This window comes from Phocoena sinus, chromosome 12, assembly GCF_008692025.1.
Source record: "Phocoena sinus isolate mPhoSin1 chromosome 12, mPhoSin1.pri, whole genome shotgun sequence".
NCBI lineage: Eukaryota > Metazoa > Chordata > Mammalia > Artiodactyla > Phocoenidae > Phocoena > Phocoena sinus.
Genome location: NC_045774.1, coordinates 49,798,328 through 49,818,016, shown reverse-complemented (window position 1 = coordinate 49,818,016; position 19,689 = coordinate 49,798,328). Strand labels below are relative to the sequence as shown.

At 38.7% G+C, this 19,689-nt stretch overlaps 1 protein-coding gene across 6 annotated transcripts in view; it reads left to right on the top strand.

Annotated features, from left to right (window-relative positions):
- FIG4 (FIG4 phosphoinositide 5-phosphatase) overlaps positions 1 to 19,689 on the top strand; it is a 136,200-nt gene that overhangs the window by 98,038 nt on the left and 18,473 nt on the right. Inside the window, exons 23-24 of one of the 6 annotated variants that reach the window (XR_004352537.1) lie at positions 11,870 to 12,793; positions 13,148 to 13,521. The exons of 2 other annotated variants lie outside the window; for them this stretch is intronic. Coding sequence is in view for 3 of the 4 variants with exons in the window: in XM_032651273.1 (XP_032507164.1) it covers positions 11,827 to 12,050 (224 nt within the window). In the remaining variant the exon portion in view is untranslated. Of the gene's footprint in view, positions 1 to 11,826; positions 12,794 to 13,147; positions 13,522 to 15,843; positions 18,266 to 19,689 lie in introns of those variants that run through there. 3 more of the 6 variants (XM_032651276.1, XM_032651275.1, XM_032651273.1) reach the window with 3 other exon arrangements.

Below are 19,689 nucleotides of genomic sequence, written 5' to 3'. Positions count from 1 at the left end.
TGCGTACAAAGTGCTGAGATCAGTGTCTGGAATACGTCCTCAGTACGTTGTGATCATCACCATTGTCCCTTTCTTCTTCCTATTTATCATTGTTCTCTGCTTGTTGGGACCAAACAAAGCAAAGGATGTGACCAGGAGTGGCTCCTGATGCCACATGCTCAGCTGAGTTTCCTCTATAAAAAGGGGTCACTGTGGTGATTAAATGAGGTAGGATATGCAAGGCATCTAGATCAGTGTCTGGCACAGAGTTGACATTTAGTAAATGTTCTCTTCCCTTTTCTTGGTACAACTTTATCAGTTTGTTTAATAAATTATTTGATAGATACTGACTGCCTGACTTCTCCATGTACTACATCTGCGTGTTCCTAATTGTTAAGAGGCTACTGTAGTGATCCAGGCAAAGACTGGTGCCTTAGAGAATGGTGGCTGGGAGGATTTTGGAAATGGGATGAATCTAGGAAATATTAAAAAGTGAAATAGACCGGATAGTGAAATAGTTGGGTATGGGGAAAAGGCCTTACCGAGGATGGCCGTTAGGTTTTTTGGAAACAATAGGTTTGATTCATTCATTCATTTAGCAAATAGGTATTGAATACCTATTCGGACCTGTGTTAGGACCATGGACAGCTGCCATTTATCGAGGTAAGGAGCACCGTAGGAGGAACCTGTTTGCCTTTCAAGGGGATCAAAGTGGCCATGTTTAGGAGGCAGTTGAATCAACTGATCTGGAACTCAGGAAAGAGCCTCTGGGAATGTGAATGCATGTTGGTGATAATTAAAGCCTCTGGTTAAAGATGACACCACTTAGGAAAAGAGAATAACAGAGTGAGAAAAGGTCTACAGCTGAGTCTTGAGGGGATCTGAGTTTAACGCTGAGGAGAGAGAGACAGAGATGGCTAATCAGAGAAGGGGAAGGAAAACCAAGACTGTTTTATCACAGCCTCCAAAAGGGCTATTTATCGCTTCTTTCTTTCCCCTTCACTATTGTTTTTTCTCTTTTTTAAAAAACATATGAATGGGCTTCCCTGGTGGCACAGTGGTTGAGAGTCCGCCTGCCGATGCAGGGGACACGGGTTCGTCCCCCGGTCTGGGAAGATCCCACATGCCGTGGAGCAGCTTGGGCCCGTGAGCCATGGCCGCTGAGCCTGCGCGTCCGGAGCCTGCGCTCCGCAACGGGAGAGGCCACAACAGTGAAAGGCCCGCGTACCACACAAAAAAACAAAAACAAAACATACAAACTCCTATTAACTTAGAGACAGTTTTTCTTTTGTAGGTCTAATTAGCATATGGAAGTATGAGCTCCCAAATGAGCTGATAAATATGTGGCCAAAGAAGGAAAGTATTTCAATGTGTTAGTAAAGTAAGAGACTGTTGACCAAATGATTCAAATGATTCTTCCATTAAAATAGTATGGCACAACTTAGGAGGAGCAGGTGATGAAGTGAATATAGCATTACAAAATAAAAGGAAAACATGTTCCCACATTTCCTTCAACACTGTGTCTACTTTGATCTGTAATTGGTCTTGCTGTTAAGTTACTTTTAAATTCCTTTTCTCAAAACATTTAGTGTTTGCTTTTCTGAGCCTTAGCACAGATGAAAACCATGTGAATCTAGGTTTTTTTTTTAACGTTTTCCACTTAATTAGTACAGAATCGAACATGAGTGTGTCTTGGTGCAGCATCTTCAGCAGGATAACAAAGAGCTTGGTAGGCGCTGCATTATGTTGTCATGGCAACTGCCTGAGAGTGTTGGTTTTTGGTGTGTGTGCACGCGTGCTTTAAATTGAAACTGTAACTAGGTTCTTAAAATGTCAGCTCTTCAATTTTAAATTTCTAAAGCTATGCCAAAACCAAGAGAAATTAGATTTATATGAGATCCTGGAAGTTCTCATCTTATTATGTTTTGGGTTCTGGTATTTTTTAAAATATATTGATAGTAAGTTTATTTTAAGTTTATATACATATGTATCAACTCATCTCTGGACAATTCATAATCTTACCAGTTTTTCTTGAAATTATGAGGCAAACCAATACTCCTTTTCTAAATATGAGGTATACAACAACCAATGTAAAATATATTGACAGTAAACAATAGGCAGGGAGCCAGTGGGTTAGGGGCTCCTGAAGCAGAGGTGCAGAAACCTGCATGGGGAGCTGGGCACGGTCACCCAAGCTCTTGCAGGACATTTCTTAGAAGCGGATGTTAAACCCCAAACTAGTCAATGTCTGCACCGGCAGCCCAAACACTCATAGCTGTATTCTGTGAGTGTGACCCTCCCTTCGACTCATGCCACTCCCTAGGTGTATGGGTGGTGATTAGGGAGAAATGACATCAGCCAACATTTCCTGAGCAGTGTGTGATGGGCACTATGCTATGTACCTTAATCTATATTAACTCAATTCTCACAGTAACTCTAGGAAGTAGGTCTTAACTATTATCTTCATTTTACAGATGGGGAAACTGAAGCACAGAGAAGTTATGTAACTTTCCCAAGGTCAAACAGCTAGCAAGTGGAGGAACAGGATTCAAACCCAGATGAGCTGGCTTTCCACCACTAAGCTATAAATGCCTAGTGTTACCAGCTGCTCTTATACCCACAGTGGTAAAAATACTGGGTTATTAGTGTGACCAACCCTCATTTTGATCTTCTGACATGATCTAGTTTGTAGGCAGCTCTGTATGCAGACATAATGTTTCAGCCCCATTGAGCTTGGAAATTGTTTTTCATATTTAAAGAGAATATACCTTTACTCTTTTCCTGGTACCCAGCATATTGTCCCAAACGTAGACATGCTTCCTGGGCCAGCATACTTTGCTTGACTCGTAACATGATGTGGAGGTTGTTTAAGCCGTCGTGAGAACAGTGCTACTGCTATTCAGAGTTGCTGTCATCCTAGTAAGTTGTAGGTTCTTAAGAGTTGTGTTCCCTGCTGCCTCCTGAATAGTACCTAAATTGAGTGCTCAGTAAATGTTTGTTGAAATGTACTCTCACCCCCCACCCCTCCCATTACCATCAGAGCCTGCATGGGGCCCCACGAGCATCCCTAGAAACCCACCTCACCCATCCTTGAACACTTTTTAGTTCTTCCCTATTCTATTTCCTGCTCATAAGCCCTCTGCCCTCTCCTGCCTTCTGATAGAGGAAAAAAGTAAGCACACCAAGGTTTTAGCATTTTTTCTCTCTGTCCTGCTTCCACTTGCACCTGTGACCAAATGCAGAATGAGAAGGGCCTGCGTGGAAGGACTCTCTGTGCCAGGGCGGGTGGGGTGCTGTGTAGCCCAGCGGTGATTTGCTGTATTCATGCCAGAGCACCCTGCCCTCATTGTACACTCCCACCAGTTCTGAGGAGTTTTTAACTAAGCAGCAAGTGCCAATCAGTGTGGGTTAAAAAGAACATGCACTCGCCTGTTATTAGTGCCTGCTGTTCCATGGTTCACCTATTCTAGGAACATGTCTCACTTGTTTAAAATTACCTCTAAGAAGTGGTTCAAAATGTAATACATAGAGTTTGGGTAAAATGTGTCAAATTTAGGATTCTTCCAATGCAGGATGAGCTAAATAAGTGTGTTTACTGTTTTAGGACCCTACAGTTGAGTTTATTCCCTAAGTACATCTCACAGTAAGTAGCATTTACTGACCTTAGAGGGAATGCCCCTGGAAATGGGCTTCTGCTAGGGGAAGCATTTCACAAATCAGAGCGTGCTGTTACACAGAATTAGGGCACCTTTTCACACCGATGAGGTGAGCATGACACTAGGCCACGATTAGCTCAACTTTGTTACTTTTCACGGTTTTCAGTGATGAGTCCCTACATACAAGTCACTCTCCGGGGTTCCCCACCCCCGCTCCTGCCTCATTGATTTCATCTCGTCCTCTGCAGATAGTGCTGTCTTCTCTTAAAGAAGTATTTCTGCCTTAATGGCCTTGTTATCTTTCCCGAACACCCGGGAGTACAGTCTTTAAAGGTTTAAGGATTAGAGCAGTTGGGAGGCAGTGATCAATGATTAATCAGCTAATTCCCTCCACAGGTGGGAGATGGTAGGTGACAACAATTCCTCAGCCCAAGGAAACTAGGCTGTGACCTCTTCCCTCACCCCAGAAATTACCATAGAAGTCTTTCTTTCTCTTTGATTCTGGCCTTTACTTTTCTCTCTTTAAGCCTCTTCAGCTTTTCTTATAAATACTTTCCTAATTATCTCTTTCTGCTTTCCCCTTACTCCCTATTTCTTTTACTTTTAGTTCCTCTCTTTTCCCCTCTTTTTCTTTTGCCATTCTCTCTCCAGCCCTGCCAGGGTATTTTTAGCTCTTTTTATTTTTAAATACAGTAATCTCTCCACAACACAAATTTCCTTCCTGTATTTTCCGACAGTGCTTTTCAGATTGTAATCCTGGACTCATTAGTGAGCCATGAAATTAATTTAGTAGGCCTCCACGTAACAAAATGAAACAAAACTGAACTGAGAGGAGAGAGGTCACGAAGAAAAGGGGTCAGGAACAGATGAGAGGTTTCTGTGGTGTATCCAAAGTGGGTAAAATAAATGCAGGCCTTGGAAAATACACTCTTATTACTCACAGTGAATTGAGAGCTGGGGTGCCTAAACAAGGGAAAGAGGTGGCAGGAAGCTACACTGAAAGTCAAAATGAAAAGCTGTTAGATGGATAAAGGAAAAACAGAAAAATGTTGAATGCCTCTTTGTTTGAATATTATTTACAATAGCACTATGTATACTATGTAAAACAAGAAAATTTAATGGAACAGGGTGAATTTTTTGCACCTTTCAGAGTAGGCTATCCTGAAAGGTTTCTAGCATATAAGGAATAATAAATGGAAATTTAATTGTAGGTACTTGTGTAATTAATTTAATGTATCTAAAATGACTTTGATATTTTAAAAATTTAGTATATTGACTATTTGTTTTTGGTGACTACAAAGCATACCATTTATGGGGATTCTGTAGGTTCACACGAGGACTTGAGTACCTCCCCTTAATATGGGTTTTTCTTTTTTTCCAAGAACCTAGCTAGCACTTCTATAAGGTAAGGTATACTTACCTTCTAGGTAAGGCATTATAGGCATTAAATGACAGGTATTTATTGACTGTTCACTATGTTCCAGGTTAGGTGTACGTACAGTAATACACAGTTGAGTGAGGTATAGTCCCTGCCTCTGAGGGCTTACATTGACCCCGGGGATGGGGGCGGGGGGCGGGTGTGTGTGTCAGTGATTCCAGGTGTAGGAGGTGCTGTGGTGTTAGCAGAGGAGGCTCTGGGGGTGCAGAGAAGAATCCAAATCAGACAGATTCCTGGGCAAGCTGACCCTCAGGCTAAATTCTAAGGGAAAAATGGAGGTTGCCCGGTTGAAGAAGGCAGAGAGGGCAGAGGGTCAAGACCACACACAGCTTTTGGAGACCCGTATGGAATTCTGTGTCTGGTGCAAGGGGATTGTCAGCAAGGACGCCAGAGACAGACCGGCAGGAACAACATCAGAAAGATGCTAAGTGAGAGAGAGTGACCCTTGTCCTAGAAGCATGTTTTAATCAGCGGAGTGATAAAGGTCACTCTGGAAATAGCATGGAGAATGGATTGGAGAGAGAGAAACAGCATATCTGTTGGAAACATCAGGACAAGAAAGTGATTGGAGTCTGCTTGCTATTGGCAGTTGAAATAAAGGGATTTATTTTGTAAAGGTAGACTCTGTAGGGATTGGTAAATTTTGGTAATGGATTAGATGTGAGGAATGTGTTAGAGACAGGAGTTTTCTAGCTTAGTTGAGTAGGTCTGGTTACCAGGATTGGAAGTACATGACAAACGTAAATTTGGGAGCTAAGGTCGTTCATTTGTGACAATAATAAGGTCAAGACGATTTGTCGGGGGCTCAAGAGGTTTTAGATTAGAGAGATTCAGTAATTTTGTGGGTTTTTTTCTGCTCTTGATTTAAAAAGCAAGTAAGTTAATTTTGTATCTTTCTCTGATGGGGGTCTGAGTTAAATAGGTTATTATACATGGTTTTTAAATTTTCTTGAGATCCACGGTCTGATTAAAAGAAAAAAATCCTTCAATTACTGATAGAGATGAAGAATTTATTAGGGTTTTAAATGTATTTTTAGCCCATAAAACACCTTTTTTACATGAGCAAGCAGGTTAATCCTGGGGGAACAGATTTGCATATCTGATACGGCCATGTGAGGGTTATTACTCATTGGTTTTCTTAGCTCTGCATACAAGAATCACATTTTGTAACTGTTTAACCTTTTGTTATTTTGTTAGTTTACCAAATTATCATCAATTCTGTGTGTGGAAGGTGAGTGGGATGGTTTCGGGCAGCTGGAGTGGCCACCGCGCCTTCCTGACAGCCTTTCCTTTTGCACGATGATGTTATATGCCCAGGTATGATGTGTTTGTTCATTGCCCTTGTCTTCTCTGAGCTTATGCAAGAAGTCTTTCCAGTTAAGATAAAACTTGGGTTGAAATACAACAAAAACCATTTTAATTTTATATTTAAATGTAGGTCTGTCATCATACGTGTGACTCAGAACCCTTTGGGGCTTTTACACATGATTTTAAAAATAAAGTACATGTCCCATCAAGTCCTAATTGTGTTCAAAATCCACCAACAGGCATCAATAGTCTTTTAATGTTGTATCATAATTTTCTGTGGTTAACATTTTCGTAGTATTATTCGTTTTCCTTATGGTTTTATGAAGAAATTTGAAGAATACTACCATGCAAATCAATTACATTATGTTTTCAAAATTAAAGGTGCGTTCATATTTTGTAATCACCTTTCTTCCATCCCTCCCAATTTATGGGAACAGAAAGTCCTTGGTTAAAAAAAAAAGAAAAAAAACCCCACTATGTGGTATTTTTAATCTGAAATTAATCTAAAAAAAACTGTTAGTTACTTGAGGCAAGGCTTAACTGCCTTTGGGTCCCCAGTCCCTAGCATAATACCTTGTGTGCAGTAAGCATTAAATAAATTATGAATGAATAATATTTTATATTCAGTAGTTTTACCTCTATAAGGAATATCATGCAGTAGTTAAGTGTGAGGGAGAAAAAGGGAGAAATGTCAGTGTTAACAAATTGAAGCAAACGGCAAGACAAATGATAGATATTTGTAAGTTTTTATTTCACTATAGTATATTTTCAGTTTTAGATGTAACAACACAGAGTGCTTGGCAGGTCTCCCATGATTTTCTCAACTGACAAACCATTGATGTCCTTATTAGTTAATTTATACATTGTTACAGGCTAAAATAGGATCATGATTTTCTTTTTAAATTTAATTTTGTCCAGCTTTATTAAGATATAATTGACATATAGCATGTGTCAGTTTAAGGTGTACAATGTAATGATTTGATATCTGTATATACTGCAAAATGGTCACCATAATAAGGTTAGTTAACACATCCATCACCTCACCTAGTTAAAACTGTGTGTGTGTGTGGTGAGAACTTTTAAAATCTATTCTCTTAGCAACTTTCAATACACAATACAGTATTATTTATAGTCACCATGCTGTACATTACATCTCCAGAATTTATTTATCTTATGAGTTTGTACCTTACGACCACCTTCAGTCATTTCCCCTATCCCTCACCCCGTCTCTGGCAACTACCTACCAATCTGTTCTGTTTCTATGAGTTCAGTTTTTGTTTTGGAGGGGTTGGTTAAGATTCCATGTATTAGTGAGATCATATGGTATTTTTCTTTGACTACTTCACTGAGGCATAATGTCCTCAAGGTCCATCCATTTAACAAAAGGCAAGATTTCCTTTTTTTTTTTAATAGCTGAATAATATTCTTTGTGTATATATAACACATCTTTATCCAGTCATCCATTGATGGACACTTAGGTTGCTTTCATGTCTTGTCTATTGTAATTAATGCTGCAGTGAACAGGGGGGTACATATATCTTTTTGAGTTAGTGTTTTTGTTTTCTTCAAATAAATAGCCAGAATTGTGATTGCTGAATCATATGGTAGTTCTATTTTGAAGTTTTAGGGGAACCTCCATACTGTTTTCCATAGTAGCTGCACCAATTTATATTCCCATTAATATGTACAAGGGTTCCCTTTTCTCCACATTCTTGCTAGCACTTTTTTTTTTTTTTTAATAAATTTGTTTTTGGCTACATTGGGTCTTCGTTGCTGCACGTGGGCTTTCTCTGGTTGCAGTGAACGGGGGCTACTCTTCGTTGTGGTGCACGGGCTTCTCATTGCAGTGGCTTCTCTTGTGGTGGAGCACGGGCTCTAGGCACATGGGCTTCAGTAGTTGTGGCTCGTGGGCTCTAGAGCTCAGACTCAGTAGTTGTGGTGCATGGGCTTAGTTGCTCTGCAGCATGTGGAATCTTCCTGGACCAGGGCTTGAATCCGTGTCCCCTGCATTGGCAGGTGGATTCTTAACTACTGCACCAGCAGGGAAGCTCTATCTCTCCTTTTTGATAATATTCTAATAGGTGTGAGATGATATCTCATGGTTTTGATTTTCATTTCCCTGATGATTAGTGATGTTGAGCACCTTTTCATGTTGGCCGTTTGTATGTCTCCTTTGGAAAAATATCTGTTAGAGTCCTTTGCCCATTTTTTAGTTGGATTATTTGTCTTTGTGCTATTGAGTGGTATGAGTTCCCTATATTTTGGCTATTAACCCCTTATGAGATAACATGGTTTGCAAATATTTTCTCATTCCATAGGTTGCCTTTTCATTTTGTTGATTACTTCTTTTACTGTACAGAAGCTTTTTAGTTGGATGTAGCCCCATTTGCTTATTTTTGCTTTTGTTGCTTGTGCTTTTGGTGTCACATCCACAAAATCATTGACAAGACGGATATCAAGGAGCTTTTCTCCTATGTTTTATTCTAAGAGTTTCATGGTTTCAGGCCTAACATTTAAATCTTTAATCCAATTCTGCTTTTGTGTGTAAGAAAGGGGTCCATTTTCAATTTTTTTTGATGTGAATATCCAGTTTCCCCAGCATTATTTATTGAAGAGATTATCTTTACTCCATTGACTATTCTTGGCTCCCTGGCCAAATATTACTAGACTATGTATGGATAGGTTTATTTCTGAGCTCTCAATTCTGTTCCATCAGCCTATGTGTCTGTTTTTATGCCAGTACCATACTGTTTTGATTAGCATAGCTTAGTAATATGGTTTGAAATCAGGAAGTGTGATGCCTCCAGTTCTGTGGGGTTTTTAAATATTTGGCTGTGCTGGTTCTTAGTTGCAGCATGTAGGATCATCATTGCTGTGTGGGGGATCTTTTAGCTGTGGCATGTGAGCTCTCAGTTGTAGCATGTGGAATCTAGTTTCCTGACCAGGGATTGAACCCGGGCCCCCTGCATTGGGATCCCAGAGTCTTAACCACTGGACCACAGGGAAGTCCCGATGCCTCCAGTTTTGTTTTTTTTTAATTCTTCTTTCTCAGGATTGCTTTGGCCTTTTGGGATCTTCTGTGGTTCCATAAAAAAAATTGAATCATTTGTTTTATTTCTATAAAAAATGCCATTGGAATCTTAACAGAGATTGTAATGAACCTATAATTACTTTTTAACATTATTTATTCTTCCAGACCATGAACACTGGATACTTTCCATTGAATTATGTTTTCTTCAGTTTCTTTCATCAGTGTCATATAGTTTTCATTGTACAGCTCCTTTACCTCCTTGGTTAAATTTATTCCTAAGTACTTTATTGTTTTTGACGCTATTGTAAAGGGGATTGTTTTATTTCTTTTTCAGATAATTCATTGTTTGTGTATAGAAACTTAACTGGTTTTTTGTAACTTGATTATCCTGCAAATTTACAGTTTTTTCCTGGAGTTTTTAGAATTTTCTATCTATATATCAACTGCACATAGGAGTGATTTTACTTCATCCTTTCTGATTTGGATCCCTTTTACTCCTTTTTCTTGCCTTATTGTTCTGGCTAGGATTTCCAATGTTGAATAGGAGTGGTGAGAGTGGGCACCCTTGTCTTGTTCCTGATGTTAGAGGAAAATCTTTCAACCTTTTATCATTGAGTCTGTTAGCTGTGGGCTTGTCATATATGGTCTTTATTATGTGGAGGTATGTCCCTTCTATACACAACTTGTTGAGAGTTTTTATCATGAATGGATGTTGAATTTTGTCACATGCATCTATTGAGATGTCATGTGATTTTTGTCTTTCATTCTATTAATGTGATGTATCATATTTACTGATTTGCATGTGTTGAACCATCCTTGCATTCCAAGGATGAATCCCACTTGATCGTGGTGTATAATAACTTTAATGTACTGTTGAATTTGATTTGCTAGCATTTTGTTGAGAATTTTTGTACCTATATTCATTGATGATATCAGTCTGTAGTTTTCTTTTCTCATAATGTCCTCACCTGGCCTTGGTATCAGGGTAATGCTGGCCTCATAAAATGAGTTTGGGAGTGTTCCCTCTTCAATTTTTAGAAGTGTTTGAGAGATTGGTATTAATTCTTCTGTAAATTTTTGGTAGAAATCACCAGTGAAACCATCTGGTCCTGGGCTTGCTTTGTTGGGAGGTTTTTATTACTGATTCAATCTTCTTACTCATTATTAGTTCAAATTTTCTATTTCTTCATGATTCAGCCTTGGTAGGTTGTATGTTTCTAGGAATTTATCTGGTTCTTCTGGATTGTCCAGTTTGTTGGTGTATATCAGTTGTTTATAGTTGTCTTGTATGAGCCTTTGTATTTCTGTGATATCAGTTGTAATGTCTCCTCTTTCATGTATAATTTTATTGATTTTGGTCCTCTTTTCTCCTTGGTTATTATAGCTGAAAATCAGAGAACCAGCCTTTGGTTTTGTTAATTTTTTCCATTATTTTCCTATTCTCTATTTCATTGTTTCTGCTTTAATCTTTATTATTTCCTGTCTTCTGCTAACTTCTGGTTTAGTTCTTTCTCTAGTTCCTTGAGGTGTAAAGTTAGATTGAGATCTTTCTTCTTGATAAATGTGTTTCTCTCTGTAAACTTGCCTCTTAGAACTTCTTTTGCTGCATCCCATGAGTTTTTTGATATGTTAGTTTATATTCTTATTTGTCTCAAGATATTTTTTACTTCCCTTTTGATTTCTTCTTTGATCCATTGGCTGTTCAGGAGGGTGTTGTTTAATTTACATGTCTTTGTGAGTTTTTCAGCTTTTCTCCTGTTATTTTTAGTTTCATTCCATTGTGGTCAGAAAAGACACTTGATGTAATTTCTATCTTTTGAATTTGTTGAGATTTGTTTTATGACATATCATCTAGCCATGAAAATGTTCCTTGTGCTCCTAAGAATGTATATTTTGCTGCTGTTGGATGGTTTCTTAGGTATATTTGTTTAATAGTGTTGTTCAAATCCTGTTTTTTTTATTTATTTTCTGTCTGGATTATTTATCCATTAATGAGATTAGGGTATTATGTCCCCTACTATTATTGTATTGCAGTTTATTTCTCCTTTTAGTATTTACTTTATATATTTAAGTGCTCTGATGTTGGATGCATGACTATTTACAATTTTTGTGTCTTCGTTTTAACTCCCTTTATCATTGTATAATGACTTCCATCATCTCTTTTGACCATTTTTAACTTAAATTCTATTTTGCTTGATATGGTACAGTGACTTCTGCTTTCTTTTGGTCACCAAAAGAAATTGCTTGAAATAACTTTTTCCATCCCTTCACTCTCAGTCTTTGTGCATACTTAAAGTTTAATTGCGTTTCTTGTAGGCAGCATATTGTTGGATCTTCTTTTTTAATTTATTCAGCCACTCTGTCTTTTGATGGGAAATTTTAATCCATTTACTTTTTTTTTTTTTTTTTTGCAGTACGCAGGCCTCTCACTGTTTGTTGTGGCCTCTCCCATTGCAGAGCACAGGCTCCAGACGCAGAGGCTCAGTGGCCACGGCTCATGGGCCCAGCCACTTTGCGGCATGTGGGATCTTCCCAGACCGGGGCTCAAACCTGTGTCCCCTGCATCAGCAGGCAGACTCTCAACCACTGCGCCACCAGGGAAGCCCAATCCATTTACATTTAAAGAAATTATTTATAGGTAAGGACTTACTATTGCCATTTGTTCATTGTTTTGTAGATCTTTTGTTCCTTGCTTCATTTCTTGCTGTCTTCCTCTGTGATTTGGTGACTTTTTGTAGCAATATACTCTGACTCCTTTATCAGTCTTTTTTGTGTCTACTACAGATTTTTTCCTGTGGTTACCATGATACTTACAGAAGATATATTTGTAGCATCCTATTTTAAGGTGACAATAACTTCAACAGCATGCAGAAACTTTATACTTTTACATCTCCCCCGCCATCCATTATGTGGCAGTAGGTTACTGATGTGGCAGTAGGTTACTGATGGTATGATTTACACCTTTTTAATATTATATACCCAATAACAAATTATTCTAGTTATGGTTATTTTTAATACTTTTTTTAACTTTTAAAGTAGAGTTGCATGCGATTATGCACCACCATTACAACATTAGAGAATCTGACTTTGACTATATATTTATATTACCAGTGAGATTTACACATTCATATGTTTTCACAGTGTTAATTAGCATCCTTTTGTTTCCACTGCCCAGTGAGCTCCCTGGCCAGACAGGGCCACCAGCTCAGCTCTGCAGATGCAAAGAGCCTCTGGCTGGGATCTGTGTTTAGTTGTAGCTGCAGGGAGGAATATGTTCTGTCAGGATTTGAGTGCTGGTTACTGTAAGCCCTGACCCCTTCTCCATTTCTCTCTGATTCTCCATGATCAAGCTCCAGAGATTTCCCCAGTGATCCCTGTGAGGTGAGACCCAAATGGGCCCCCTGGGAAGTACCCTGCAGGGCTGGGGGAGCTGGATATTTACTTTGGGCTCTTTTTCCCCCCACTGTAGAAACTACAGACCTGGGGGCCCTCTTGTGTGGCCTTGAGACTATCCAGAGGATGAGCAGTGCAGTCAGAGTGTAGCCATTCCTCTTATTCTTCTAATGCTTTCCTTCTTGGTCTCTGTGGGTCCAGGGGGGTGCTTCTACTTCACCCCCTGGATTCTGGGATTTTCACAATGGTGACTTGTCTAAGGATAGTTGGTTTTCTTGTGAGGGGGATGATGTTGGGGACAACTTACATTGCCATCTTGATCCATGATTTTCTTATTTTCAGTTCAAATCGCTGAAGCTCTTCAAAAGAATCCCTTGATCAACATGCCTAGAATTGAATCAAGATTTCTTGATTTCCATTTGCCTGTTGTTTCTAAAACACATGAAACCTTAAAAGTTTTGCTTTCTTTTTGTATTTAACTTACTCTTAGAATCTTACAATTTAAAAAAATTATGGCAGTTTGATCTCAGTTGGAAAGAAGGGAAATTTTTACATTTAAAAAAATCTTCCTTCTCAAACCCACACACTCTTTAAGAAGATGGTTTACATCCATTAGTAAAGGGTCACAGTTTCTATTCTGTATGTGTGATGTCACCAAAACACTAATTAAGCCCCAGAATATCTGAATAAAATGTATCCTGTCCTTATGCAGGAAAAAAGAGGACTTGAGACTATCTTGACTTTCTTAACCATTTTGTTTTACTATTTATAATTGTGTTAGAAGTTCATTGCTTAATGTCAAAATTAAGTCAGTGCTTTTTAAGCATTGTACATCAAAGTAATATCTCTTTAAAGATAAAACTCTTTCAGGCTTATTTCAAAAGATGAATAGCTAAATTGGTAGCTCCTTTATCATGTGGTTAGAAAATAGGAGAGTAAATTGACTGAATAGTTAATATGGTCAGGTACATTTATTTTCAGTAATAGAGTAGAGCTAGGAAAAAAATTCTGATATCTTTTTGGGAACTCTAAATAAAATTATATTTGAAGCTTCTCAAACCAATAACTTTATCCTTTATACTCTCTTCTACTCATTATTACTCTTACTTGTCCAAAGATTTTGCTTTTGTTTCAAACAGTTTTAGCATAGTAGGTATTATTCTTGGATTTTCTCATGCTGTAACAAAATCAGTTATTGGTTTATTTATATATCACGTAGATGGTACAATTGAATTGTTTACTAGTTTATTTTTCATTTTAGCGTTTAATTTCTGTTTTTACATGGAATCTTGGATATTTCCCAGTAGTCTCATGAGAAAATCAATTGGTGTCATCTGAATTCTTCACATACTTCTTTCCTCCCCAAAGCCATCTGTAATGGCTTCTAGAAATACATAGATAACAGTCAGATTTGTGTGGAAAGGTGCAAGACAGCATTCTCAGAATGTCCCATTCGAGTACACATGTGTGTTTAGCATATTAGGACTGTGAAATTTGGGAACTGGAAGACGTTTAGGGGTCACTGGACTCAGTCCTCTGATTTTCTAAGAAAACAAGCCTGGAGAGGGTCTGCGGCTCATTCAGAGTTACAGAACTCTTAAGTGATAAAGCCGGGACTCAACTTCATTTCTTTGGGACTTAAACCCAAAGTCCAGTAACATGATAACCTGAGCCAGGCAGCTAAAAGTGGGGGAGCCTCCCACAGGCAGCATGCACAGTAATAAATAGTGAAAACTAGCACCTCATCACCAAAGGAAGAAAAAGAAGACAGTAAAAAGCATAAAGCAGTGAGGCTCAAAATGTGGTTTGCAAACTCCTGGGGAGTCCTCCAGCCCCCACTGAGTCAAGTCCTTCTCTGGCCTGACTCCTATAATGAATGCACCTCCATCCCAGGCAGGCCTTCAGCATTGGAAGGGCCATGAGGGAAGGGGCAAGGGCCTGGGAAGGCGGTGGGTGGGTGGGGAGGGGTGGAGAGGCAGGCCAGTTACACTTAATAATTTTTATTGCTTCACTAAGTATCAACCCTTGAAGGTATGTCTTTCTAGTATTCTTTGGGGCAAAATGGGAGATACACATAAGACTTCTGTTGTATATCAAAACATGATGGTTGTCAAGGAAAAGCACGTGTGAGAGCTGAACTCATCACTTTTTTCACAGAACACCAATTAAAATAATGACCGACAAACTATGACACTTTTTCAAAAATGAACAGAGTAAGCCTGTCACTTCAAGAAAAACAATTGAAAGTATTTGTTACAAGTGATAAAGTTAGATATTTCAAGCCAAAGTCAGCATTTTGGAAAACTTGTATCCACCATCATTAGGTTTTTCTGGTGAGATTGGTAACGATCTTAAATGTGATTTTTTTTTGATATTGTGTAATGAAATGCCTTACATTTGGAGGATCTTCATAACTCAGTGAGTCAATATTGCCCAAATGACCAATGCATGCTATTAAAAAAATCATCCATGAATAAGAAAACCCATTCCAAGTGTAAGACAGACCAATGGATTTTAAGATAAAAGCATATGAAAAGTTCATTGACATGATTTCAGATTCTACACTGCAACTAACCTTTAAGAAATTTGTCAAGTTTTGATGTAGCATCAAAGAAAAGTATCCTCAATTATCTGGGAAGACTATTAAAATACTTCTTCCTGGGCTTCCCTGATGGTGCAGTGGTTGAGAGTCTGCCTGCCAATCAGTAGATATAACCCAATAAACCAAAGCTTTTTGGGATCCTAAATAATGCTTTTAAGAGTATAAAGGAGTCCTGAGACTAAAAAGGTGTACAATATTTGACCATTTATGTCAGTATGCAGCACTAAGGCAACCAGGGCATTACTATATTATAGCTTTGTTCAGTCCTTACCAGAGGAGTGATATTCCTGACCAGCTGAAGAAATGTTTATTTTCTATAGTTTTTTGTTTGTTTGTTTGTTTAAGGAATTAAGGAAGCAAATAGTTCTGAGACCCTCTGATTCACTGGTTCCTTTATTCACTTGCTCACTCCTTCATTCAATGGCTTTTTTCACAGAACTAGAACAAAAAGTTTTAAAATTTGTATGGAAACACAAAAGACCCCAAATAGCCAAAGCAACCCTGAGAAAGAAAAACGGAGCTGGAGGAATCAGGCCCCTGACTTCAGACTATACTTGCCAAGCTACAGTTATCAAAACAAAGACATAGGTCGGTGGAACAGGATAGAAAGCCCAGAAATAAACCTACACATCTATGGCCAATTAATCTATGACAAAGGAGGCAAGAATCTACAATGGGGAAAAGACAGTCTCTTTAATAAGTGGTGCTGGGAAAACTGGACAGCTGCATATTCTAAGAAAGGGAATGTTCTAATTTCAAACACCATACACAAAAATAAACTCAAAATGGATCAAAGACCTAAATGTAAGACTGGATGCTATAAAACTCCTAGAGGAAAACATAGGCAGAATGCTCATTAACATAAATTGCAGTAATATCTTCTTTGATCCATCTCGTTGAGTAAACAATAAAGTAAACAAATGGGACCTAATTAAACTTAAAAGCTTCTGCACAGCAAAGGAAACCATAAACAAAATGAAAAGACAACCCACAGAATGGGAGAAAATTTTTGCAAACAAAGTGACCGACAAGGGATTAATCTCCAAAATATACAAACAGCTCAATATCAAAGAAACAAACAACCTGTGGCTCCATATCAAAAAAACAACCTGATCAAAAAATGGGCAGATCTAAATAGACATTTCTCCAAAGAAGACATACAGATGGGCAAAAAGCACATGAAAAGATGCTCAACGTCAATAACTATCAGAGAAATGCAAATCAAAACTACAATGAGGTATCACCTCGCACCGGTCAGAATGGACATTATTTAAAAAATCAACAAATGATGCTGAAAGGGGTGTGGAGAAAAGGGAACCCTCCTACACCATTGGTGGGAATGTAAATTGGTACAACCACTGTGGAGAACAGTATGGAGGTTCCTTAAAAAACTACAAATAGAACTACCATATGATCCAGCAATCTCACTCCTGGGCATATACCCTGAGAAGACCGTAATTCGAAAAGATACATGCACCCCTACGTTCATAGCAGCACTATTTACAATAACCAAGACACGGAAACAACCTAAATGTCCACTGACAGATGAATGGATAAAGAAGATGTATATATATACACCATAAGTTTGTTTTATTACTCAACCATAAAAGAGAATGAAATAATGCCATTTGCAGCAACATGTTGGACCTAGAGATCATCATACTAAGTGAAGTCAGATAGAGACAAATATCATATGACATCACTCATGTGGAATCTAATTTTTTTTAAATGATATAATTTTTTTTTACAAAACAGACTTATAGAAAACAAACTTATGGTTACCAAAGGGGAAATGTTGGGGGGAGGGAAAGATCAGGAGCTTAGGATGAACATACACACACACTGCTATTTATAAGATAGGTAACCAGCAAAGACTCACTGTAGAACACAGGGAACTCTATTCAGTATTCTGTGATAACCTATATGAGAAGAATCTGAAAAAAATGAATACATGTATATGTATAACTGAATCACTTTGCTGTCCACCTGAAACTAACACAACACTGTAAATCAACTATATGCCAATAAAATTTAAAAATTACAGAGTGCTTACTGTATTGCAGAAGTCACAGGGAAGGATACAAATATGCACTAGAATGTTGCCTGTTTAATCACAACAGAGGGTCTTCCTCCTGCACTACACACACTGAAAGCCCCAAGGGGTGTAAGAGCCAAACTGTTTTTTCACTCGTAGAATAAATTGTTTAATGCCTTCTGCAAATTGGCACAAAGCTCATTAGTGAACAGTTACATCATGAAAGTTCTCTCTCATTAAAATACAAAATTGATTCAGAATTGAGAACATACACTCACAAATATGTTCTGCAAAAGGTAAGTCTGTGTCTCAGGGAAGATGCTTATGGGCTTGGCTCTCTGTGATTGTTGCAGTTCCCTCAGTATCAGAAAGAGCGTGATTCAGAGAAGCAGTCTGTTAAGAACAGAAAGACAGCCATGAGAAATGAGATCATGTTCTCTGAATACCCAAGGGCATGCTTACATTTTACTTTTCAGATAAGATGCTTAGAAAGGTTTTATTTACTTAAACCAAGCTGCTAAAATTTTGCAGACCTTTCTCATGTGCAGACTTGGTTAATTTATCATGTCACATGAAGTGTTGAGATAGCTGGGAGTATTTAGCTCAGAGCTTAGAATCATGTGATCATTCCCTCAAGTAATACTTGAATTACTGTCCAGTGAAGCAGGGCTTTTTCAAGTTGTTTTGGGATCAGTAAGTGGGACATATAGGGAGGAAGATTTAGGGTCACTGAAGAGAAAACCTTTTCAACAATTAGAGCTATCAACAGTGACATGTATGGATGGACCTAGAGACTGTCATACAGAATGAAGAAAGTCAGAAAGAGAAAAACAGATATCGTATATTAACATATGTATATGGAATCTAGAAAAATGGTACAGATGAACCGGTTTGCAAGGCAGAAATAGAGACGCAGATGTAGAGAACAAACGTATGGACACCAAGGGGGGAAAGCAGGATGGGGGTGGTGGGATGAATGGGGAGATTGGGATTGACACATATACACTAATATGTATAAAACAGATAATTAGAACCTGTATAAAAAAAAAATTCCAAAAAACAATGACATGTGAACATTCCATTATGAAAAGTCATGAGTTCTTCTATCACTGACAGTCCTCCAGTAGAGGCTGGATAACCTTCTACCAGCAGTGTTGTAGAGTTTCTTCTTGTTATCTGAGGTTGGAGAAGATGATTTGGAAGGAAGGTCATCTCTAGGATTCTGTAATTATCATTATCACAGCCATGAGACATCTGCTGGGTGGGATCATCAGCAGAAAGTACGTGATTTATTCACCACATATTTATTAAGCACCTACTATGTGTCAGACACTGTTCTAGACACTGGAGATACAGTAAAGAACAAGACTGACAAGGTCTCTCAAGGCACTTATGTCCTAAGATAGGCAGACAAGCACTGAACTAATAAACAAGACAATTTCATATTAGGATAAGTTCCTTGAAGAGCACAAACCAGGATGATGGGAGAGAGTGGTTGGGGCAGGTAAGAGTCAGGAGCTGCTTTAAATTAGGTTTTGAGGAAAGTCTCCTTGAGGAGTTGAGGTTTGAACTGAGACCTGAATGCAGAGGAGGCGTCTGTCCTGAGATGACTGGGGAAGAGTGTTCAAAGCAGAGAGAACATGTGCAGAAGACCAGGGCAGAAATAAGCTTGGCATATTTAAGAAGCAAACAGAAGACATAGAGATGGCCAACAGACACATGAAAAGATGCTCAACCGCTAATTATTAGAGAAGTGAAAATCAAAAATACATTGAGGTATCACCTCACACCAATCAGAATGGCCACCATCAAAAAGTCTACAAACAGGGCTTCCCTGGTGACGCAGTGGTTGAGAGTCCGCCTACCGATGCAGGGGACATGGGTTCGTGCCCCGGTCTGGGAAGATCCCTCATGCCACAGAGCGGCTGGGCCCATGAGCCATGGCTGCTGGGCCTGTGTGTCCGGAGCCTGTGCTCCATAACGGGAGAGACCACAACAGTGAGAGGCCCACGTACCGCAAAAAAAAAAAAAGTCTACAAACAATAAATGCTGGAGAGGATGTGGAGAAAAGGGAACCATCCTACACTGTTGGTGGGAATGTAAGTTGGTACAGTCACTATGGAGAACAGTATGGAGGTTCCTTAAAAAAAACTAAGAGTTGCCATATGATCCAGCAGTCCCACTCCTGGGCACATATCTGGAGAAAACCATATATAATTCAAAAAGATACATGCACCTCAAGTTCAT